The sequence below is a fragment of the Fusarium solani genome (assembly GCF_023522795.1).
Source record: "Fusarium solani strain SB1 chromosome Unknown bctg00000013, whole genome shotgun sequence".
Classification (NCBI taxonomy): Eukaryota; Fungi; Ascomycota; class Sordariomycetes; order Hypocreales; family Nectriaceae; genus Fusarium; species Fusarium solani.
In genome coordinates this window covers 1,166,755-1,191,255 of record NW_027072145.1, presented here as the reverse complement: position 1 = coordinate 1,191,255, position 24,501 = coordinate 1,166,755, and the positions used below count along the sequence as shown (strand labels likewise).

The following is a 24,501-nucleotide window of genomic DNA, read 5'->3' as shown; positions in this document are numbered from 1 at the left end:
TGTTTTAAATTCCAATCATCAGAATAACAGCACTTTGCAGTAAGCATTGACACCAAGGAGAACATCGATCAACCATTTGCCGCGTCTTAAGGATTTATGGTATCGCATTGGCGGTTCTGACCCCCCGACACTATATCCTCCAGACTACGATAGTTAACGACTTTGATTGCGGCTCGTTCACTGAAACGTAACGCGTTTAACTTAAACGAGCTGGTGAATTAAAGACTTAGCAAAGTGTCTCTGCCGAGGATGGCACAAGCAGCCAGTATACACGGTGCGACGCATGTGGCGGCCTTGAATTACCCTCGGCCTGGCCGTTCAGAGAGTACGCTCTGATTTTACTTATGGTCTCACCTATGGGAAAATTTTACCTGGCAACATTGGCCTCGCCTCCGGCTGCTTGTACTTGATACAGCAAGGTACAGAGCTGTAAGGCATTCTGATGAGGCAGGTCCTAATACTAGCAGCTGTTTTTGATGTCATCTGTCTCCCCTTGACGCACCCCATCCCTTGGAATCATGTCGTTTCGTTCTCCCACTCGCCCTGTGCGTGGATCGGAGCATGTAGAGACCCTGAGATACGGTCTTTATTTGGGGTATGGTCAAGAGCAGCTGCGTAGGCGGAAACAGATCTTTTGTGAATTACTCTGGAATCACCAGAAGCCTGGAGTGCTTCTCAGCCCCTCGGCGCCGTGAACATGTAAACTAACCCGACATAAGCAGCCAGCGGCAATAGTTAATATCCAATCCCGAAAATCTCAGCTGCTGAACCATTTGCTACGTTTCCCCTCTTCCCCAACTGTAATCTCACCTACTACCTCATCAACGGAACGCCATCATTCCAAATTGATGCTAGAAAATACTAAATTGGCCATCCATACTCATCCCCTCCCCATTGTCCCTCCCACTCAATATCACCCTTGATCCGCTCCGTCTTTATCCTCTTTACACATACAACCTTTAACTTATCCAATCCTTTCCTTCTCAACTCTTCCTCTAGCATCTGATACCACCTGACCTTCTCCCGATCACCCATCTCACCCGTCATAATCTCCATCTCCACGCTTTCAACGTGAAACATCATCTCAAGACCCTCTCCGACCCACCGCCTTGCCGCCTCCGCTCGCGAGGCCACTTTTCCGGGATATGACACTGATGGCTTGGGTATTGTAGAAATCGTAGATACGGTGCCTAAACCTAACAGGATTTTCATCCGCAACCCTCGCATCCCTGTGGCCCAGCTTTTACACAAGGCATGCCATTCTTCCCGCTCCACAGCACAGAGGACATCTTGTGTTAGAACTTCTAGCCTCACTAAGCGCAATGCAGAACGTTACCAGGGTGCTAAAGCACAAGTAAATGCCCTAGCCGCCTGGAGTGCGGATTCGAACCAATTAATAAAGACAAATTCATTGCACACGAAGGGGATAAGTCGTGCTTCGTAGTAGATCTCTGTGTTTGTCTGTAGAAGGCTTGTTGGCAGGCCGGATAGCGGCCTATACGGCGAGAGTAAATTTATAGCCCAAAACGGCTTCTTTTTGCGGTGGATTTGACACCAGCCTGGTCTAAAATATGGCCCTGTAGGCGTTGAACCTAATAGGAAGAGGAGGACGGGAGTGGGAAGAGGAAGAGGAAGAGGCAGAGGCAGAGGAGGCAGAAGCAGGCCGGCGAGGCCGAGGGAGGTTGAGGAGGTTATAGAGGTTATGACTAATAGGGATAAGGTCATCCCTCTGAACTCGACTCAGAGCGTGGTTATTTCCCCCATCAATATGCTGCCGCCGACCGTATACCACGTCTTTATGAATAACCTCTTCTCGTCGTCCGACCTCTTCTTCTCCCTTCGTCAGCACGGCCACGGGGCTACAGGCACAGCCCGTGCTAACTGCGGTATCTATAAAGACCTGTTGTTGAATTGCGCAGTGATGCTGGGTGTGATTGATAAAATCAAGGTTATTATTGTTATTGTCATGGTGAGAGCTCCCTAGGGATTTATATCCCATGCGATTCCATCTAGGACTTTCAACTTTCAATCTAGGACTTTGTGATATGACCCTGAAGTGAGGGGGAAGCTCCCAATTGTTCCAACAAGACCTCGCAGTCTCAAAAAACAAGGATAAGTTAGGGAAATCAGGCTAACTATGAGTTTAATGAGATCCGGGTCATACCAATAGCTGATAATCAGGTAAGTAACTAAGATAGAATTATGTATACTTCCCTTACTAAGTTCTCTCTTCGTCCTAGGTCAACTAAGTCGCGTGGAAGGATAATACCCTCGTGTTGTTTATGTCGACCGTTTTTAAGGGGGATGAGAGAATTGAGTGTAAGAAGCCGTCAACAGACCACATCCGGGCACGGCGGATACAGCGTTTCTTTGGTGATGAGACCATAAAGCTAATTAGCATTCCTACAGTTGCCGCTGAGTACAATAATGAGATGCATCATGTAGATCGAGGCAACCAATTGAGGTCATATCATAGCTATGATCACCCGGTCCGCCGGGGCGCTTGGCAGGCCCTAACTTGGCACTTCCTCTGAGAGGTTATCCTTGTGAATAGCTATATTCTTCAGCTCTCCCGGGCAGCCAAGTTGGAAGAGATATACGAGTCAGGTTGAGTAGCGTGAGCGTCTGTATACTGATATCTTCAAGGCTTTCCACCATGACAGTCAGTCGCGGCAAAGGTTTCGAGCTGGGGACGAATTTATGCCTGTTCAACAGCACAATTACGTCTCAAGAGGGAAAAAATCAGACTGCATTCCTTGTCAGGGCCTTCGGGTTGGGGGGATTAGGTCAAAAATCCAAAAAAGAAAGCCCCTAGCAGGTGTGAGCGGCAACAGAAGGAGTCCAAGGCGGCCGTGGCAGTCATGGAAAGGGTACGACAAGTGCGATGTAGCGATTTGTAACTCGAAAGATTGTTAGGACTTCCATCATAGGCTAATTTAGGTGGGGAGGAGATGTACCTTTGTTTGCGCCATTTTAATTAGGTCGAGCACCCGGTCGTGACCGCGTTGGAGGTTTATGACAGTCGATGGGATAGGAAGATTGAAACTTTGGTGGCGGATTAGGTGGGAGTGACCATTAGGGGTGTGCTTGATGGTAAGGAATACATGGGTATTGCATAGTAATAGGGCGGAACATGTCAATATATCATTATTTGACCACATTAAAGCTGACCTATGACCAATACTTGATCATTACCATAACCCACAGAGGAAGGCATTGGGCTTCTTCTTCTACAAGGTTCGAGGTTTGAATTGGACAGGACATGGCCTGTAAACTTCCTCCGTCATGTAAAGCGGCTTATCCATTTAACTGAAAAGTAATTGGGGTTATGGACCAAACTCCTAACAGAGTCAGCCCTGTCGAGCGTTAAAAAGACGCTTCTTAACTTTGTTGGCCGATATTTCATGATAACGAGAGCCAACCGACAAGTTCCAAACAAGGACTCCGTTTCATTAGTGAGGATCTTGGTTCAGTTTCGTGCGGGGAACCCGAATCGGGTATTCAAACCGTGTGCATGCGTTTGTTTTATCAGCCTATTATCTTACTACTTATCATGGAGAACACAAGTATCACATTTGTTAAGAGTGTTCCAAGTGCCGAGAATTCGTCGATAGACATCTGAATAGCTCATTGCCAAATTGAAACTGGAGGAGCCCATTCCAGCACTCCAACTGCAGCATATGCTTCCGTAAACCACCAACCAGTCCAAACAAACCAGCAGAACACCCAGGTATATCCTAACCCTCGAAGTAGAATATGAGGGATACGGTCCCTGAGCCCCCGTGAAAGGAGATGCCTTTTGTCATCCCCGGGCCCAATCACGCGTTCCACCAATCCCGCTTTTTGACAAAGATGAACAACTGCATATTCGGTGATAGTGCCGAGCGGTTGGGCCATAAAGAACAAGCCCATGTTCGTTACTAGTTTTGGGGGTTTCAGATAGCCCTCACAAATAACAAACAAGCTGACTATATGAAAGAAACCACTGATGAGGAATGCTGTGACGAGGTGGAGAAAATAAGTCGGCAGTGACCTTCTAGGAAGCTGAAGCACATCAATTATCGCGTGACTGATGCCAAGAACGGGCTTAAATATCTCAGTATATGATACAGGAGTGTAGCAAGAGGATGCTTGGCTCACCTGGTGGATGTAGCCGTGCCAAACCTTTCCCCACACATTGGAAACAGTATAACACTCGGCGATGTTTCCGAACAAGGGAGGCCAGTCCTATACATTGTCAGTAGGCATACTGGAATAATCACAACAATGCTATAGCATACCTCTGGTTGGCCTCCAGCAAGTACCACAGAAATCATCGCGGCAGACTCAAATTGCAGTGTCATGGTAGAATACGACGCAAGCCCCATTAATGCCTCGACATAGACAATTTGCTTGATCGTATGTAGATCCCATGCCCAGGAAGCAGGAATAGCGGTGTTTCTCGCGGCTAGAATAACGGTATCCAAAGTGATGTATGCCAGGACTGCCCAAGCTAGCTTAGCCATCGCAAACCTGAGCCTACCAAATTTTTGTATTTTTATCCTGGCACGAACGTCATTTACCTTCCGATGACCGAAATTCCAACCGACTGCTCGGGGCGTAGTAACTAGCTTTGCAGCCCATCGGACCTTTCCCCAGGTCAACTCCTTTGGATGGCCATTGTTGGCTAAGCCTTCCCTGTCAAGGAGCCAGAAGTCAAGCTCAGGCGTATGCAGGAGCAGCCTTTCTAGAGCTGGGAGGACAAAAAACCATGAGGTTGCCATGCCGTAACGCATCGGGCGTGCGGCGCCGGCATTTGGTGGCCAAGGCGAGAAAGTACAGGCGTAGTCGTTGGCAACGAGGAGACATGCGAAAATTATGCCGCGACCTCGGAAAGGGGGACATGAGAAGGCGATAAGAATAAGAAAGGGGAGGGTGATAAAGGGTAATTTTGCCAGGAAGGGCTGGGCGCTTTCAGTTGATGAGGACGACGTAGAGCTCATGCTGTTGGTCCGGCCTGAGTCGAAGTGAGCAATACTACTGTACGGAAGAGTTGTGAAGAGGAAGTAATGAGATTTGCCTGGTTTTTGAGGGGAAGTTAATATCAGGCCACTGGGCTGAATTTCACTTTAGCGAATGGCGCAAGCATCCATGAAGGTGGCGCACAAGGCGTCCGGCATAACTAAGGTGGTGGTACAGGTGACTGGCCCCAACGGACCCCGCCTTTCCGAACTAGGCTTACGGCGTGATTCGGAGGCATTAGACGCTAGGTGCCCCGAGCACTGGGAGGGTCTGTTGTTTGAACCCCTGCGTATCCACTGTCGTATCGCAACCCGGGGTCTTTCTTAACCTGTCCCCAAGACTGAATTCAGACTTGACTCCATGGTACCTATAGATCACTCGAAATGGCACAAACGATCTGTTTTGGAAGAGTCCTTGTCCCGGAAAGGCTCGAAGGGCCGGAAGAGCTAGATCAAGCGCCATGGATTTTTTCTCGTTGAGATCGACACTAACGACAGTCCGTTGAGTCCTTACTGGGCCTATCGTTTATGCGACGCGAAGAGTCAGCCCGAGTTCTTCGCCGCTGCTGCTACGAGTTCGGCAGCTGACCACCTCCGCAAGTATGAGAATGTGACGTCGCGAGCTTGAGCATCATCGACCACGTGTAGGTCCCACAGGATCTTCGAGAGCAGTCAAGGCACCGACACAGACCCGTCAACCGATGAATCTAAACGGCCCAAGCGACGGGGTTTGCACTACCGGTAGCATCCAAAAAGACTTCGGCTCAAAAGGGGAACCCTCCATCGAGATCAGATAATAGATTAGACAACGCCACCAGTAGGAAGGGCTGGTTTATGGTTCCTGCCCTGCGCAAACTACATCGGATCGGGCTGTGGCTACGTAACTCAGCTATCCACAGTGACGCATGGGATGAGCGCATCAAATTACGACTCGGTATTGATAATGATACGCGCTGGAACTTATGGTATAAGATGATCGATAGTCTAACAAGGAAAAAACAGCAGGTATGGCAGTTCCTGCTTAACTATGACATGACTCCAGGTGATAATATTCTCACTTCTTCAGGTTCGGATTACCTAGAGAAAACACACGCATTTCTCCAACCTTTCAGCTCTACGACTTTGTGGGCTCAAGGCGTGACGGCGACGCTCCCGCAGAACCTCATGATCATGGATATATCAATTCTAGTTGCCGCGCCTTTCTCCTATTATAATGGACCAAATTAACGACTCTCATGGCTTCCCTGACGATGTTCTCCCCCCTGAAGGCCAATTCAGATCACGAGAAGAACTGGCCACCGCCATCAACGCTTGGGCAGCGCCACGAGGTTATGCCTTTATATCTAGAACCTCTTGGAAGACGCCCAACGGGAGAGTTGGGTTATCTTCAACTGTGACCGTGGAGGAGGGCCTCCCCCTTCCGCCTCTAAGAAACGGGTCCGGAAGACCGGATCACGCCGCACAGGATGCTGCTTCTCTGTGATAGCGAAGGAGAGCCTATGTGGGACTATATGGAGTCTGAAGCATCGTCCTGACCCCAAATTTGGCCTCCATAACCACCCACCGAGCTTTAGTCAACTGGCACATCCTGTACTCGTCAATTATCGCGCCCAGATGAATCGACAGTCCACCAACTCGCTAGTGCCGGCGTTGCGGCAAGGGATATCAGATCCTATTTACGCATAACCTCAGATACACTTGCCACACAGCAAGATATCTATAACTGTATTGCACGGGGCAAGCGGGAGCGTGCTAAAGGCCAAAGCAATATACACGCCCTTGCTGGTCAGCTCAACGACGACGGCTTCTGGAATCAAATTCGCCTTGACGATAGTGGCAGAGTAGAAGCAGTGATATTTGCACATCCGCAGTCACTGGGATACCTCAAATTATATCCCGAGGTGCTTATATTGGACTGTACCTATAAGACCAATAAGCACAACATGCCTCTTCTCGATATAGTTGGTGTTGATGCTTGTCAACGATCCTTCTGTGTTGAATTTGCCTTCTTAAGCGGCGAGGAAGAGGATGACTTCACCTGGGCTCTTGGGCAATTGCGGCATATATACGAGCTTCACGGAGTAGCGATTCCTTCTGTGATACTCACAGATCGCTGCCTTGCCTGTATGAATGCGGTTTCCTCTTCTTCTTTCCCTGAATCAGCCTTACTCTTATGCCTATGGCATATCAACAAGGCCGTCCTGACCCATTGTAAGCCCCCAATTGTTCAGGATAAAAGTAATCCTCAAAGGGAAGAAGAATGGAAGCAATTCTATGGCTTATGGCACGGGGTCGTCGCCTCAACGAGTGAGGATATGTATAATGAGAGGCTTGAGAAGCTGAAGAAGCGTTACCTTCCTGTGTACGTTGAAGAGGTGGGCTATGTTATGGACACCTGGTTTGACCCCCATAAGCAGAGATTCGTCAAGGCGTAGGTTCACCAATACCTTCACTTCGACCAATTTGTTACATCATGGGTCGAGGGCATTCACAAGCTCATTAAGAGTCATCTGGATAACTCCCAATCTGACCTATTTAAGGCCTGGAAGGCCATCAAGCTTGTTCTATCAAATCAGCTTTCTACACTCCAGACAATTCAGGCCCAGCAGCAGATCGGCACACCTCTTGACCTATCTGGGTCATTATATGGCAATATCCGCGGCTGGGTCTCACATGAAGCCTTGCGGAAGGTTGACGCTCAACGGGCACGACTACAGAAAGAGCTTCCCGCCTGTACAGGGGTCTTCATGAGGACTCTTAGGCTGCCTTGTGCTCATACCCTCCAGCCTTTACTAGCACAAAGTCGGCCCCTTCAATTGCATCATTTCCATTCACATTGGCGTCTCCAACACTCAGGAGCCTCCCAGCTCATTATCGAGCCTCGCAAGATGTTTAATCGCCTAGCAGCTAATTCAACACTGCCACCGTCAAGAACGCAGCGCGAGGCTTCTGCATTGGACGCTGTTGAGAATGCATCACAGCCAAGGGCACCGCCAAAGTGTTCCAGGTGCCATAACCATGGCCACGGGATCAACTCCAAAGCGTGCCCCTTACACTATGAAGATCTATTAGAGGCCCCTCCCCAAACCATCACGACAACACACACACAACGCATACATCTACTCGCTCTATAACCCGCTCATTATCCCCGTCATCCCCGTCGGGAGTCTCTGTGGTATCTAAGACTATAGCTTATACAACTACACACACCACAACGCACACAACAACCCGTGTGGTATCTCCTTCAGCAGCCAAGGCAGCAACGATCACTACACCACATGTGCCACTGCGACCTGATCCCCGTGCTATTTACCAACGATATAAAGAAGCACGAGAGGCCTGGTATGCGACGAGGCCTCGGGGCGCCGTGAAGACCAACCAGCTATACCGGAAGGCCATGAAGCTGCCTTCGCGTTATAGAAAAAAGGACTATGAGTGGTGCCTTGACTATAAGCAGATGGGGAAGCATTGCAGAGGTGAAAAGGGCATCAGGCCATGGACCAAGGAGGAGATGACGAGTTATCTTGATTAGGATAAGGCTGAGAATGAGAGGGTTGAACGGAATGTAGGGATAGAGATGGCAGAGCAGCCCTTTTCAGGGCGGCGAGGCATGCAAGCAATATGGGATGCTGCCGAGAGAGATCTTGAAGTACAGGAGAGATGGTACGGAAATGGGAACCCCCCAACTAATATACATAGAAGTAATGGGACATGCAATTCATATATATTGTTATGATAATAAAGAAAGAACCAATGTCCAAGTATAATTGCGGTGACCCAATTGGTTAATTGAACAAAGCTATGGCCGAGTTCATACATAGTGTTCACTGGGCTTGGTAATCGCTTATATGATAACCAGCGATAATGCAGCAACACCACGATTTGCATTTATTGGACTATTTACTGCGTCCCCTGCCATACCGACGTAATATACCCATTTGAATCAACGCTCCAAATGTGAATCCTTGATCCCTCCGCTGCCCGGATGGTTGGGAGGTTGGTAGTCATCCCCACAGCAGCTGTTGGCCATACCGTGCCCGGGACTGTGATCTGCCTATTCCGATATATAACATCGAAATCTTGGAGTTGAGTATGAGTCCAGATAGGAGCTGTATCCAGATGAGGGCGCTGTTGACGTTCATAAACGGCGAGATTGAGATACCCAATATGCCACTCTCCTCTGAGCTCATATCCAGTTGGCCGCATCTCTATAGTAACAGGCTGTCCCTGAGGAGGATATTGAACAGCTTGGGCTCTTGCAAGGGCCTGAGGGTCTCTGTAGAGCACGGTGGGAGAGACTGGGTCTGTTGGCAATGTCATATCAGACCGCCAAAGCTCGACTGGGAATGGCGCCGTTGTTGGATGCTGAAGGCGGCCTGGGGCATGATTCTGCTAGTTATTAGCAATGGGCCGTAAAACAAACTTATTGCTATTATTCCCTATCTAATGCCTCTATGGCGTCGCTGTATGATCCTGAAAGATAGGGATATCCGGGGGGTTCTGATGCTGGCTTTGATTGCGATTATATATCTTTGTGATAATGTTGTATATGAGAATAAAGAGCTTCTTATAAGGGAAATTGCCCTGCTTTATATATTGCACGCGTTGAGGTGATTTACTTATCTTCACTTATATCGTGATGGCCGTGTTGTTCTTTACGGCCTTGGGCAGCCTGATACGCCGCTAATCAGATGATATATTATTCATTGAAATGCCTTGCATCTAGTGAATCACTCATGCACTTCAATCACACGCATACATGCTGTTTCTTTATGTATATGAAGAAGAGGATATCTCGCTCTTACACTCATATACATCGGGCTTACATAACAGATCTTATTTGCACCGGGGCCGGTGCGGGTATGAGTACCCCCGGCTGTACGATATATCATGTAATCTTAATTGCACAGCCCGGCTGTGCGTGTATCTCCTTGAGTGCGTTAAGGCTTCGTGAGGTTACTTGACCCACATGACCTTAGTCATGACGTAGGTACGAGAGGGGTACCACATAGTGCTCCATTAATTATATCCACCTACAACACCATATAAATCTTTTTGAAGATACTCATGAGCTCTCAATCAATCCCTAGTCAGGCACTGAGTACCTCTGATCCAAGTATTATAATTACAGAAGAGAATAGCCGCCGCGAGCAGCCAGCCGATTTCACCTGCCGACCTATCTTCAACCCGGTCCCTAGCTGCGGCACCAATTTCCTCCCGGTGATGGTGCCCGATCGCGACCTCGAGGTCAAAGAGCTGCCCCCAGCAGCCTCTTGACCTCTTCCATCACTTTGTGCCTTATTTCCTAGTCGCAAAATGGGTTAAATATACGAATGAATGGGTTGATCATTTGCTTCGCAGTCGCAGCTGGAAGCCACGGGCTCGAATTCGCAGTTGGAAGCCAACCACCGTGCCAGAGGTATATCTATGGCTTGCGCTTCTAATTCATATAGGAATTCATAAGGAAATCACAATCCGAGACCATTGGAAGACTTCCCGGCTGGGGCACCAAGGTTCTGACCATTCAATCCTCAAAGTCATGACTTTTGACCGCTTTCAACTGCTTCATCGGCACCTTCGGCTCTTCAACCCCTTCAGCCTCGCCAAAGAGGCTGCCAAAGCTGGCCTTGCGAAGGTCTTCGCCGCCGTTGACGAGTGGTCTCGGCACCTACAATACGCGTCAACTGAATTCCTTAAGCCGGGCATGAATATCGCTGTGGACGAGTGTATGATCCGCTATACAGGAAGGTCATACCAGACAACACGAGTCTCAAATAAGCCTATCCCCGTGGGCTTCAAGATCTGGGCCACGGCGCAAAAAGGCCTCTTCTTGGGGTGGCTTTGGCACGAGCCGAAGAAGAGATACGGTCCAGTTAGCCTCGTAACGCGGCTTCGATCTCAGAGAAGAAGGCGACTTTACACACACCTCAACCCGACACAAAGCGTGGTTATTGCCCTTATTAATAAGCTGCCAAAAGCCATATATCACGTCTTTATTGATAACCTCTTCTCATCAGCTAACCTCTTTAGAAGCCTCCGTCAGTACGGCCACGGGGCCACAGGCACGGCCCGCCGCAACTGTGGTATCTACGCCCCCTTCGCGAAGCTCAAAGACAATGATTCTGCCGGCCAGAGGCTCCTTCAGTTCAACGAGGTCAGAATGGCTCCAACAGTTGATAATAAGGTAGCTAGCTAAGTCAAATTTACCCATAAAACCCCTACTAATTTGACTTGCTCTTCCCTAGGTCAACCAAATCGCGTGGAAGGATAACGCCCTCGTGCTCTTCTTATCTACTGTATTCAAAGGCGACGAGCTTGTCATACGGAAGAGGAAGAGGCCAAATACAGATCAAGCCCGCGCACGGCCAATACAGCGTTTTTTTGGTGACGAAGCCGTCAAGACCTTTGCGATCCCTTCTGTCGCCGCTACGTACAACGATGAGATGAACCATGTGGACCGTGGCGACCAACTGAGGGCATCACGGGGCTATAGTCACTCAATTCGTCGTGGCCCTTGGCAGGCTATAGCTTGGACCTTCCTTCTTGACACAGCCCTCATCAATAGCTATCTTCTTCAGCTTCATGGGCAGCCAAAGTGGAAGAAAATAAGGTCTCAGAGTGACTGGCGAGGCCGCCTTATAGATGACCTTATTGCGGCTTATTGGACTGGTCATTCCAGGCAGCGATTTCGAGCTGGCGACGAAAATACGCCTATGGAGCTGCATGAACGCGTCAAAAGAGGGAAAAACAGCCCTTGCCTTGCTTGTCAAGGACTCCGCTGCGGTCAAATTAGGTCACGAAGCAAGAGGAAGCCATTGGCCGGCGTCAACGGCAATACGAAAAGGAAGGGGCTGAAGAGGTCATCTTACGGCTGCAAGCAATGTGAGGTTGCGATTTGTAACTCACAAGATTGTTGGGACTTCTATCACCATAGAAAATAGGTGGGGATTAAAGTACCTCTAATTTTCGCTATTTTAATTGGACCGGACCCCCTGTCGTGACCCTCACGAAGCCTTAACGCACTCAAGGAGATGAGAACCCGTCTCAGGAGGCCAGATTAGTCACCTGGATACTTGGTGTGGGCTCAAAATCGCCCATCCCCGTCATTCGTTCCTCATGGTGGGGGGTCCGCTGATTTGGAAAAGGACAGTTGATTCGGAAAGGAAAGATACCTCTGATTACATATAAATTAGTATGTCGGTGATGTATACGATCTGGTGCCAACCCTAACCCGATCTGGAATTGTTAATGAGATACTTGTGATTACGTGAGGCTCCCTGCAAAATTGGGGTATTTTCCGAATCAACGGTCCTTTTCCTAATCAGCGGACCCCCCACCATGAGGAACGAATGACGGGGATGGGCGATTTTGAGCCCACACCAAGTACTTCGACAAGAGGCCCTGGGGTATGCTCCTTCTCACAGTCAAGTTCGCGCCACCGTCGCTGACCTCTTGAGGCAACAAGGCCGGGAAAGGCCTATCGGTGTACACTGGGTAACCAGGTTCATGAAACGACATCCGTCCATAAAGACGAAGATAGTGATACGTCAAGAGGCGTCGAGATTCAATTCTTTTATCCCAATGGCCGTCAATTGGTACTTTGATATCCGGGAGAGCGAGTATGGCTGGATCAAGCATGAGATATTATAAAGGGTAAATCCTTGGTCGAGGATCTGCTGGTAGAGGGTAATAAAGTCAGACCGCTTAAAATTGAGAAATCCGTCTCGAATGGGCGAACGGATCACTCGCTGATGTGCGCTTTTAGCATCTGGAATATGCCAACATCGAGGGGTTGCAGAAGATGCGTAGAATGAGGAGGAAGAACGAGTATCTCGATATCAAATGAGATACAATACTGCATGAATTCGATGAAGGTTCTGCCTGTGAAGCCATCACTAATAAGTAGTCGCCAAATCCGATCTCTCTCCTCTTTTTTGAAGAAGGGCTCGTGCCAGATACAGTCAAAGTCGTCTAAATCTCTCATAAATTCGTCAGAGAAACAAGTCCTCGAAGGTGGTGCCAATAGTCTGTACTTTGGCTAGGCTTTCGAACGGCTATCTATTAAAATGACGAATCCAATCAGAGGAGAGTCGCTGGCTCGCGGTTGGCAAAGGAGACAACGTCATGCCTTTATTCTTCTCTTTCTGAACCAAGAGGATCTCCAAGCGCTCCCGGAGGACACCAATACGTTTGCCACCCTCGTCAACGTTCAAAATCTGTGAGGCAGTGAGATTCCGTAACCTCATAGTGTCTGAGAGTTCAGAGAAGAAGTGTTCCAAGTCCCCAAGATCACCACTCTTGAAGGCGGCAGGGTCGCGGTCAAAGGGCTCGTATGAGACTCTTCTTCTGGAGCTCTGGGTGGTCTCTGACAAAGCGAAGGTACTAACCCTCACCTACAGAGCCGGCTAGAGGCGTGCGGCTTCGCCGCAAGAGATTGGCAGCTGCTTCCACTTGGATACGAGTAGCAGGGAAGCCGCTCCTCTCAAGTCACATAACGTAGGCGGCCAAGGCACAATCCTCAACGTCATTGAGGTTCCGTGGCCGGCCAACAGGCCTGTCACTAAATGCAGGTCTTCCTGAAGCCTCCAAAGCCTCGAGATGACGTTGAACATCACTCTTTGACATGCCAAAGGCCGTGGCCGCGACTCGCAGTGAGAGAGGCTTGCTCCGGACATCACGCTGAGGTCGGCTGCGGGGGAGGGGAATATGCCGAGCAGCCTGGACGCCGACCATGACCTTCAAGGAATAGGGCATTCTGATCTGTATCACAGTTAGCAAGGATAACGGGCAAGTGCTTGATTACACCAGAAAGGGGCCAATTTTGCGGGTTGAAGCGGGGGAGTGAGGTGTCGAAGGATTTTGCCGCCCAATAGAATAGTGGGTCTCTTGGAACCTAGACCCACGGGTAATAATCATATGCTAAGATCAATCATGATCTGATCAATCAAATCTGACCACAACATAGTGGCTTAAAATAGTCCTTCCTTAATCTCCAGCAATAACTTTACATCCCACCACCCCTGGATTATTATGGGGGATACCGGCGCGCGAGGCGTCACAAGAGCATCAACTTGATCTGATTGCCAGTGTCGTGTCACATGAAGAAGCGCCTCACGTAGTGGTAACAGCGCCACCCCCGCACCAACAGGATTGTTTTACTGCAGACGCAGAATATCCGGCAGCTCCGTATTAAAGACAACTGCCTCTCGCCCATTCTTCCTATGCCTGTTCCATAAACTCTTGACTTGACAAAACCATTCGATCGAAGTGGTCTTATACAACACAAATTTCCACCATGTCGACGAGCCCAGAGCTGCTTTTCCACACCACTCTGACCGTTATCGACTATCATAAGGACTCTGTTGGAGCCAAGCGCTCCGTCTACATCCTTGGTACACACGCCACTGTCGAAGCTGCCAAAGTCTTTGCTGCCAGGGCACTACACGAATTAAGGTATGAGCCAGGCGACTTCGAAGAGTATGCCACGCGTTCAAGCTCGGAGGAGTGGAAGCATGGCGATGGCGTGCTTGTCTATGCCAAAGCGCCTGCTGGCCAGGTCTTCCTGATTGGGGTCGACACAACACCGAACAACGAGTCCCTGCCAGCGAATCCAGATGGCTCTGTAATGCTTCCAAAGGGAGTCGAATCATTACACTATGTGGTGCAGACGACAATCGACTACAATAAGGACCGCACGGGCTGTGTGCAGGAGACGGAGATCGAGGGTTCATACATCCATCGAGCCGATGCCTTCTCCGCGGCCCAGAAGTGTCTAGACCCTGCCGACTTTGCCGAGTATGACACTATCGGGGATATGGTAGGCGAATGGCCATTTGGCGAGGATGTAGTCGTCCATGCGGTTACCGAGACGGGTCAGAATACCACCGTGGCAGTCACGACGGTGCCGGGAGCCCATAAGAGACACGATAAGAAATGAAAGAGAGGAGTCGGGAACGACGGTCATTGATTGTGAAAAATTAATGAAGGGAGAGTGAGGAAAGGGGGGGGGAAAACGGAAAGATCATCGCAGCATTTGGGAAATTTTTTCTTTTTTTTTTTTTTTTTAGCAGCGTCTTGGTTCTTCACTTGGTTTTTCTCGCAAACTGAATTCCTCCATGGATTTCTCCAAGCATGCCCTGCTTGCTGATATGACAATGAAATGGGGGCACTTTGATATTACTACATAGTGACGTTGATGTGAACCCTGTGCCACCTTTCGTCACACCTGTGGGGTATCATCTGATTATGGGTCAAAACCTAATGGGATGAATACAGAAGGTTTCAAAGGCAAGCCTTTGAAATTTGGTATTTCCGATCCGTATCCGAGAATACTGATAAACATTCGTCTTTGGCCACAAGTTTGAAGATGACACGTGATGTTACGACCGCTTAGGCCCGAAATATAGAGTTACACAGCACATACCACCTTGGCCAACCCGTGCAATGTTCAGTTGTAACAACTCCATCGAGTGCACAGTCGTCCATTTCCTCTTTCAGAGCAGTTGTAGGCATCCAAAAGCCTGGACACCAGGATACAGCATCCGCCGAAATTATGCACCAAATCCTCCAGCCATAAAGGACAGAAACGGGGCGTTGCAAAGCTCTTCTAAACTAGTAGCAGCCCAAGCAAAATGAATACACCGACAATGGAAACGAATAACGGCACTAGGTAGCGCAGAATACGGGCCAGGACCAGAGTGGAATTGCCGTCTCCAATCCGTTGGCGTTAAGGCCAAACGGCGTGGCGAAGAACGCCGGTAGTGTCTGACTCGAACAGGCTGGCGATCAATTCAATCTGGGGTGCTGATTGAGTTGAAGCAGGGGTAGCACGGTGTGTTTTATGGGACGTGCACGCTCGCACGGTTCATTAGCTGTTCTTTTGTCCACCAGATGTATGATTGAATTGAATTGATCGCCAGCCTGGACTCGAATCTGTTAAAGTCCGAGAAATCTTTTGCTCGCTGATCGAAGAAAGGCGCACTCACAAACATCACAGTTACCAGCATGAATAGTAGCATTTAGGCTGCCCATACGGTCGGCATACGTTTTCTATCGGTCCGCTCCGCCGCCAGTTAGTATTCTTTATTCAACATCCAGGAGATCATTATATTTTTAGTAGCGAGTTAGAGCGTAAATATGAGGACAAGAGCTTAAACTTCCAAAGTCCGCATTATGTCTTGCTTATCATTGTTCGTAGCTTGTTCGACGGAAGGACTATCGAGAGTGGTTTCAGTGGCAGAGCGTGACGGATTTTCTTAGCTTCAAATTAGTATAAGAAGATGACTGATGAAACCGGGGGGGACTTGCAAAAACATTGATGTAGGGCAAGAGAGAGTTAAGAATTGGTGGTTAATACTGATTGTCTGCGTCACATCGTATCACCAAGGCCGTTCTGACACACGGGCTGTATGATCAAGAAGGATCAAAACTTGGATGAAACAGATCGTGAGGAACACTTCGTTATAGCTGACGAATACGACCCGATCCAAGGAAGGACAAAACAGACCAACTCGTTGGTGAATGTGGAAATGATTGACGAACATAGAGATCTAACTCTCGTGTTTAACCTGAGACAGGATTCGTGAGTAACCTTTGAGACAAAGAGGCGCAACGTACTTGAAGAGTGAATGAGGCAGATAAGCGCGACAACGGGGACCATCAACTTTCAGGCGCGTTTTCCGCCATCAACAAGCATCGCCTCGAATAACAAAGAGGCTCAATTTGGTGCTGGCTGTTGAAGCTGTGAAAAAAGATCGATCACTCAGCACCCGAGCTGCAGCCAGAATTTATAAGTCAATCATGCAACACCCGATCGCCGCCTCCTCGTTAAACCATCTGAGGCGATAACATACCCGAATTACGGAAATTAACTGAGCTAGAGGAAGATACCATTTTAAAATACACCCTTGACCTGGATTTGCGAGCATTTCCTCCTTGGCTTCGCGACGTGGAAGATATGGCCAAGAAACTGCTCGCCCAACGCGACGTCCTTGCAGTCGACAAGCGGGGGCGTTCAACTTTGCCATGTGAGAACCAGAGCTAAAGACGTGTTATTTTCTGAGACTGAATATAAAGAGCGAAAAGCGAATATATAAAATCATTAATGGCTGGTTTGCCCTCGCGCAGAACACAATTGCTAATTTTGTCATCTATGTGCCAGACACATACAATTTCTACGAGACTAGCTTCATGATGGGAGTTTTCTCCACAGGTATAGTCATCATAAGAGCAGAAAGACTTTGTGGCGCGAAATTGGCTCAATAAAAATAGGGAATGGACTACGGTGCTCCAGGGCATCAATTCATCATTGTTGCGGGTCAATACCACCTCACGGCGTAATACGAAGATAACCCTCTACCGCTAGACTGGATCATCAGCACGACGACAGCGGCTGGAGGGCAAGAGAGAGGGCTAGGATGAGTTCAATATTTCGATAAGTGCCGCCACCATCAACAAAGTGTCAGCCGGCACAGTCCGTATTTCTGGCGCTTGTGGACAGCTGATGCTTGACCAAATCGTTCAAGTCGTGCGAGAACGCCAGATTAATCGAACCCTTATCGAGCAGGACGCCGGCCTGTTTACTACCTACGTTGCTTCTGTCATCACTCTCATCGCTATCATCACCTGGGTTGGGATGGTCCTAGGCTTCCCCAATGACGCACTGAACCATTAAGGCGAATCTGCAGGTGGCCGGGTTCATTCCAGCTTACCATCGCTGTCTCTATAATGACTTGTCCTTGTGGAGTCGCTCTTGCGGCACCGATGGTTATCTTCGTGGGTGGTGGCATGGGGGCCAAGCACGGTATTCCTGCCAAGGATAGTGGTGAGGTATTCGAGAAGGCGAGCGAGATAAATTATGTGGTGTTTGAGAAACGGGTACCCTGCCTGGGGCTGGAGAACCACAGATTACTTAATCCGTTGTCTCCGCCGATGGACGGGTCAACGAGGAAGAATGTCGGAGCTTGATGTATCCGCGTTAAGTTTCTTGGGGTGGGGGGAATGTATAATATGTTCGCGGTGCTGGTGGCGGCTGGTGTGAAAAAGCGATTCTTTCTGTGCTCATTAATAAATATTCAAGAGACGCTTAATACTTTTGTTGGTCTGATTTAGAAAATTCTACACGCCGACTTCAGAGACAGATTTAATAGCTTTGCCCATGAATTGGAGTTGCATGTGTTAAGCATTGCCAACAGGCAACTCAAATAGTCGGTATAATCCCAAGTTTTAAACTTATTGACCTTCTTTAACATGGATACGAGACCTAGATTATGTATACTCAGGGTATTAAGTCTCCTCTTCGTGGGGATTCCGACTTAAAATGATGCGAGGTCAATATCACCTTGTACACGCTGGTTTCCGGTCTCCAGGCAGCCATTGCTAATAGCCAAGATTGATACATGCTGCAACATTCCATCAGACGGGTGTCTTCTTCAAATCATACCGCTCCTTCCTCCATCAGGGTGCTAGCAAGCGTTTTCCACAACCCATGTGAGAGCGAGGAAACCTCCGACTCTACCAATCGCTTGATTGAGAGCTAACTGAGAGCAGCCTCGCGGAGGATTCGGGAACTAAGGTAGAACGAGGATTATACCGCAAAGTGCACTGAAAGAGAGAAGACACTCATGCCGCCTATTAGTTTGAAGGGTTGGAACGACCCGCTACTTATAACCTTCTTTAATGATGGAAGACAAAATGGTGATAAAGAACTACTTATAGCGGACCTACCGGAAATGATTAAGATATATAAGGAAATGCCTAATATCGACGATACACTGTATGAGTGGCGATAAAGAAAGCTATATGAACAGGCCGGCAATCAGGCGGACGATGGAAGTGCTTACTTCCTGTTTGTCCGTCATTAGGGCTATACACTACGTAGTTCATCACAGTTATAAATCACTCTCTACAATTGTCCAAAGTACATCAAAACCAAGCATCTGTGTATTCCCAACCTATAAGTAAGGCGCTGCAGGCAGAACATTCCTCATAAAAACCTCGCTACTTGATGTCACCTCCAATTGAACACGCCTCTAGTACCAATAATGGAACTTTACCTAATGAACGCCTTCTGGATCGTCAAGCCTATTTGGAATGAAGATCGACTTGCATAGTGGACAGTCGACATGGTGTTTTCGGAACCAAGGGTCGATGCAACTTGTGTGGAAAACATGTTTGCATCTCAGTCGTCGGACATAGTCTTGGTTTACGAGTACCTCGAGGCATATGGCACTGTACTGGTGTGAGTATTTGTAGGAAAGTCTCTGTTTATAGAAGGTAAACTTACCAGACTTCAGCTGAACTGGGCTGCGATAAAGCCGGGGGTACTTGTTTCTTCGATACCTTCACCGCCTTGTATTGGCGTGACGGGTTGACATTGTTCAGCGTCTGCAGATCAAATATAACCTTCGTTTTGCTCGTCGCGGCCTCGATGTCTCGCTGAGGCTGGCGATGATGGTATCGTGATCTTACCATGTAGCTATGTTCATTAGCATGAATATTAACGGGGAGAACTTGAAAGCAGTGTCGTACAAGATGAGAAATACCAACAAAAAGCCGAGGATACTGCCAAATACTGCTAGGAATGGTATTGGCGGGCCTGAGGTCGACACATTGTCGTCGCTCTGGTTTTCCGAGTTACCTGGGGGGATGTAGTTCATGAGCCGTGACTTTCAACGATAAATTTATGTGGAATTCTGGCCTTGTAGAGTGGGACATGAAGAATTATGAAGGCTCCGTTTCGTCTTGTTCTTATACAAGGGCTCAAACGCGGTGTCTACCGATGCTGACTGAGCGTAAGGTAGTAAGTTTCCGCTATAACAACACCATACCGGCGTGCTGCGCTGCATTATGTGAAAACCAAAGATCATAATAGAACTAACTAGCTATTTGTTGACAATTCTTTCACTCCCTCGAGATGTGCATTCGTAGCATGGATGGTGGTCTGATGGCGTTTTCTAGAACGCCTTCACCACCTCCTCTCCCCAACATCGCAGTTTTGGTGTGCATGAAATCCAAACAGCCACCGGTTTCGTGCATCCAGAATCATGTACTCGCTCATCACCTGAGATGAGATCAGCTGATTGATCGTACGAGCGTACTTGTTACAAGAGATCGATCTCCTTCCCGGGGGATTCTACTGGCGGGAGCTGTGGCACTAGTGACGCAATGTGACCGATCATGACTGTCGGCTCATGTATACACGCCACTGAGTGTGGGGACATCGCCTGGATTTGCCTGACCTGGATCGACGCGCTAGCTGGGCAGGATTCTGTGGCGGCTCAGTCCAAGTCCCACATCCAAACCCAAGCCCAAGCCCAAGCCTTTGGTGCACACATTTAAAGAGGACAGCTTCAAGCTATGTATTAGCTGAGTGTTCGCTGATGACAGTACCGATCAAGCAGTCACTTGCATGCAAGCGCAAGATCCAAAGGCTCTTGCGCAAAAGTTCTCCTGGGAACATTTCAACTTGACTCAGCAGATACACACAACAATCCACCCGAGACAATTCCTCGAGCATTGACGCGATATAAGGGAGTTCTGAATGACTTGAGAAGCTTCTAAAGTGAATATCATATGATACGCTTAAGTTGCGCGAATATTGCGGGGTAAAGTGCCTGCAGCCACATCAACCACCCCCACCTGCTCAAGGATGGTGTTAACACACTTGTGTGTAACAGCACACGTTATTGGTCCAATCAATCTTCGTGGCTTGACCGTTCTTGATCTTGACCTTGCTACTTGCTTCGCCCAAGACGGCCAATAGCCAGCAGAGCTTAGCCCCGCAAAATCCCTGTCCAAGGACCTGCTGCCGACGCCCACGTCATTGACCTGCTCCCGCTTCAGGCCTTGCGCAGCATGATGCTTCCAAGAATCTTTATCGCGATTTTTCGGGGAATACAGTGGCAGGAAACGCATCTGCTTCCAATACTAAAAAGAATATATCCCGCCTTAGTACTGTTCTCCGGGTTTGCTTTAATTCGGATCGAGTCGCCATCTGATTGTAAGGGAGAGTCCTAGTTCTAGGAGCGATAGAGTCTTAAAGTTCATAGGAGACGGTAACCGGTCGTTGGCCGAGTCAATCTTCTGAGCACCGGGCTTCCCAAGTATCGCAGACGTGCTTCTTAAAGCGGTACATGGTCCTCTTATCCTTACCGTCCAGTGCTGTAATGTCAAATGGTTGAGTTCGATGATGGTACAACTCCGTGTCCCTGCCATTGAGCACTGGGCATTCGCTGTAGGCCTGTGCCGAACGATGGCCCTCCAAAAGATCAGACTCTATACTATTAGGACCCGTCCCCTGCTGCACCGCCCACGAAATTTTCTGGTTGAAAGAGCATAGCCACCTTTTTATGTCTTCTATTTGCTGTGTTTCTGTTTAACCAGTTTGTCGCGCGTACTTAGTTTTCTCCTCATAAACAGCTACTGATAGTCATTTACCTTGCAGTTTCTCAAGCGGCATAAAATGATTATCGTGGGGTCAAACCACTAACCAGTCACAGATTCATTTTCATTCATTCCCAGAAAGGACTCATACTTACAGCCGACAACTTCACTCCACGATGAGCTATGATCAGATTAAATCAGGCACGCCTTCGACACAAGGCCAAGGCGCTGCGGCAACGGCCAACAACCAGCTACTGCTGCTTGACAAATTGCATGCAAGAACGTGCACACCTGACTCCGAAGCTCTCGCCAGCCCAGACGACGAAGGCGACCATCGCCATGAGTCTACACAGCCTGCTATACAGTCCGCATCCCAGATAGCGAAACCGGTCCGGCGACCTTCGTGGTTAAATGAAACCTCTCGGACGCTTGGTCATCCTCGCAAAGAGTCTTTTATTAGTAGCTCGATGTCGCCGACCGCTTCTCAACCTCGAACCCCATCTGCCGAAACTGGTGCCGGCGTGTGGGGTTCACACTCGGCGGCGTCTGTCATAGCTCGAACAGGCGCCCTCCCCTGGGGTCCTGAAATCTGGAGGGCAGAACCCAGAGATCCCGCAGCGAGGCCCAGTGAGGCTGTGCCTTCGCTAACATCAACCATCCCTCCCGGCGCTGCAAGCAATTCCTTCTTCAACCCTGACACACAGACGTCTCCGGTATCACGGGATTCTCGACCCAATTCCCAGATCCCTCCTGCAATTCCGCATCAACCTGTACCCAAGACATATCGATCGCAATTGTACTCCGTCGGGCAGTTAGATCCCAAGATAACAGCCGTTCCACCCGTCATGAGCTCCTCAGCCATTCTAGGATATGCTCGTCGCCCCGCGCTTCAGCCTCGATTTTCTCGCCCGAGCATGCTGAGCGAGATAGCGAATGACGGTATAATGCTTGGGAAGTCGAAGAAGGTTAAGGATGATGACGATAAGAGCCCGGGCGAGTCGCCGCAAAGATCCTTCTACCGAAGCTCTGACGCCAAAACCATTGAGCTGCTAGCTCAAGAAAACGCGATCCTGCGCCAGCAAACGCAGTATAATGCACGTACCAGACCCCGCGTGGTGACCAGATCAGCTTATATCAGAAACGGCTACTCCTTGCGGGGATCTGTGCCGGAACAATACGGCTTTGCCATAGATGATCTTGATGAAGCAAACGAATCGGCCTACATCATGGACAAACGGGCTTTAAATTGGCGGATGAGTCAGTTTGGGCAAGGATCACTACATGTTCCTTTTGGCATCGACAGCCGCAAGGCTGATAATGCCAATCCCAAGGAATTGTTTTGGCCAACTTTCCCTGGGTTCCCTATCACAGAGGATCCTCATTGTCAACGGCACCCGTTCGCCAATACACCTACTCGTCAGGGGTCCACCAGCTCTATCCCGAACCTAACCTCGACACTTGAGCGCTCTGCGACCGAAATGCAGCAACCCCAGAAGTATCCTCCGGTATATATCATGATGCTTCCTCATTTGGAGCCGCCGCTCATGATGAGTGGGAGGGTATAACTTATAGTTGTGCCTCGAATCATCTACCGTTTATTACAGCAAGCCAGTACTTCGGAGGGGCTGTTAATGTGGGAAATGCATATCGGCCTGGGTTTCCCAGCCAGTACCCATTCGCTTACGGCCTCCCAAACCCAGATGCGAACTGCGCAACGTTTCCTCCCCACAACGAGGACAGCATCGCTCAGCCTCGCCACAACGGGCTCCTCTATATTGTTTTATTCAAGTGCGCCAGAGCCGATGTGTTTTACATTCAAGAGGGAACCGGCCTAACGGTCAGACCAGGCGACTTTTTTATTGTCGAAGCTGATCGCGGCACTGACCTCGGAACCGTAGCCAAGGACAACGTCGATTGGCAGACGGCCAAGGATCTCAAGGAGTATTACACCGAGGAGCATTACAAGTGGTTCATGATATATTCTCAGGGTGCTGCTGCCGCCCTAGAAGTAGCTAGTGATGGCCACCTTGCCTCTTCCATTGATCTCCAAGCGAGGGCAGTTGGAGGCATGGCATCCCCAAGCCAGCATCACACGCGGAAGTCCAGTGAGAGTATACTGCGACCCAGGCTTATTAAGCGTCTTGCCCAAAGCCATGAAGTGCACGCGTTGCGGGACAAGGAACGCTTAGAGGCAAAGGCCAAGCGCGTTTGTATGCAGAAGGTTAAGGAACACGGTCTCAGAATGGAGATCCTAGATGCCGAGTTCCAAATGTGAGTGCCTGTGGTGGACTTGTTAACTCTGGTGTTCTGACAAGCTCGTTGATAGGGACTGGAGGAAGTTGACTTTCTACTACTTCGCCGACTCTTACGTCAACTTCAACTCGCTCGTAACAGACCTATTTAAGATTTACAAGATGCGAATCTGGATGTCTGATATCACCCCGGTCTCTTTCGCGAGCCCAACTCTTGCCGTCCAGACCCCGAGCTGTATGGGTCCTGGCGGCGTGGGAGCTGCCGGTGGTAGTGATGATCTCTGGAATTAAAAGAACCAAGGACTGCACCAAGCGTCGGCTTCCACAGCCAAGATACGAGAAGGCCGCAGATTTCGCCTTGCACAATACTTGGGTCAGGGTTTTGACGGGCGAGACTGGATGAGACCCCGAAGAAGCTGGCGGCGGTGCAGAGGGTGACTTAGGCTTTTCAGGAGTCAGTGGTATGATGGGGATTAAACTCGGGACGAGACGAGGAAGACCCTTCAGAGGCTTGAGGAGAATGGCAAGATTGGGCAGAAGTGAATGAGGCTTGGAAAGCAGGCTTGAGGTCATAACGTGAAATTTGGCATGAAGTATGGTTGATGAACCAGTAGTCGAACAACAAACGTGATTTCATTCGAGATCGTTCCTTGGATGCTTCGGTACTCACTTTTACTTGGATATATGTGCAGCTTCATTCGCCTTGTCCGGTTAAACAGAGCCGTGTGTCTAAAGAGGTGTTGTTGAATTGCGCAGTGATGCTGGGTGTGATTGATAAAATCAAGGTTATTATTATTATTGTCATGGTGAGAGCTCCCTAGGGGTTTATATCCCGTGCGACTCCATCTAGGACTTTCAACTTTCAA

The 24,501-nt window shown here is 49.0% G+C and overlaps 6 protein-coding genes across 6 annotated transcripts; 4 read left to right on the top strand and 2 right to left on the bottom strand.

Annotated features, from left to right (window-relative positions):
* Positions 1-3,818: 3,818 nt before the first annotated feature.
* MRS44_017255 (uncharacterized protein) lies at positions 3,819-4,982 on the bottom strand (the record flags this gene model as incomplete). Its single annotated transcript, XM_065617715.1, has 3 exons — positions 3,819-3,860; positions 4,141-4,227; positions 4,281-4,982. 3 exons carry the CDS (start codon positions 4,980-4,982, stop codon positions 3,819-3,821), a joined length of 831 nt encoding a protein of 276 aa, XP_065473787.1.
* A 1,231-nt stretch (positions 4,983-6,213) lies between these two features.
* Positions 6,214-7,435, top strand: MRS44_017254 (uncharacterized protein; the record flags this gene model as incomplete). The annotated part of the gene is made up of 2 exons (XM_065617714.1): positions 6,214-6,328; positions 6,693-7,435. The coding sequence occupies 2 exons, from the start codon at positions 6,214-6,216 to the stop codon at positions 7,433-7,435; spliced, it is 858 nt and encodes a 285-aa protein (XP_065473786.1).
* Positions 7,436-10,539: 3,104 nt separating this feature from the next.
* Positions 10,540-11,886, top strand: MRS44_017253 (uncharacterized protein; the record flags this gene model as incomplete). The annotated part of the gene is made up of 3 exons (XM_065617713.1): positions 10,540-11,184; positions 11,246-11,731; positions 11,794-11,886. The coding sequence occupies 3 exons, from the start codon at positions 10,540-10,542 to the stop codon at positions 11,884-11,886; spliced, it is 1,224 nt and encodes a 407-aa protein (XP_065473785.1).
* A 1,168-nt stretch (positions 11,887-13,054) lies between these two features.
* Positions 13,055-13,754, bottom strand: MRS44_017252 (uncharacterized protein; the record flags this gene model as incomplete). The annotated part of the gene is made up of 2 exons (XM_065617712.1): positions 13,055-13,382; positions 13,492-13,754. 2 exons carry the CDS (start codon positions 13,752-13,754, stop codon positions 13,055-13,057), a joined length of 591 nt encoding a protein of 196 aa, XP_065473784.1.
* A 541-nt stretch (positions 13,755-14,295) lies between these two features.
* Positions 14,296-14,937, top strand: MRS44_017251 (uncharacterized protein; the record flags this gene model as incomplete). Its single annotated transcript, XM_046277397.2, has 1 exon — positions 14,296-14,937. The coding sequence occupies one exon, from the start codon at positions 14,296-14,298 to the stop codon at positions 14,935-14,937; it is 642 nt and encodes a 213-aa protein (XP_046127156.1).
* Positions 14,938-21,559: 6,622 nt separating this feature from the next.
* On the top strand, positions 21,560-23,926 carry MRS44_017250 (uncharacterized protein; the record flags this gene model as incomplete). The annotated part of the gene is made up of 3 exons (XM_046282472.2): positions 21,560-22,934; positions 22,988-23,654; positions 23,710-23,926. The coding sequence occupies 3 exons, from the start codon at positions 21,560-21,562 to the stop codon at positions 23,924-23,926; spliced, it is 2,259 nt and encodes a 752-aa protein (XP_046127154.1).
* Positions 23,927-24,501: the final 575 nt, after the last annotated feature.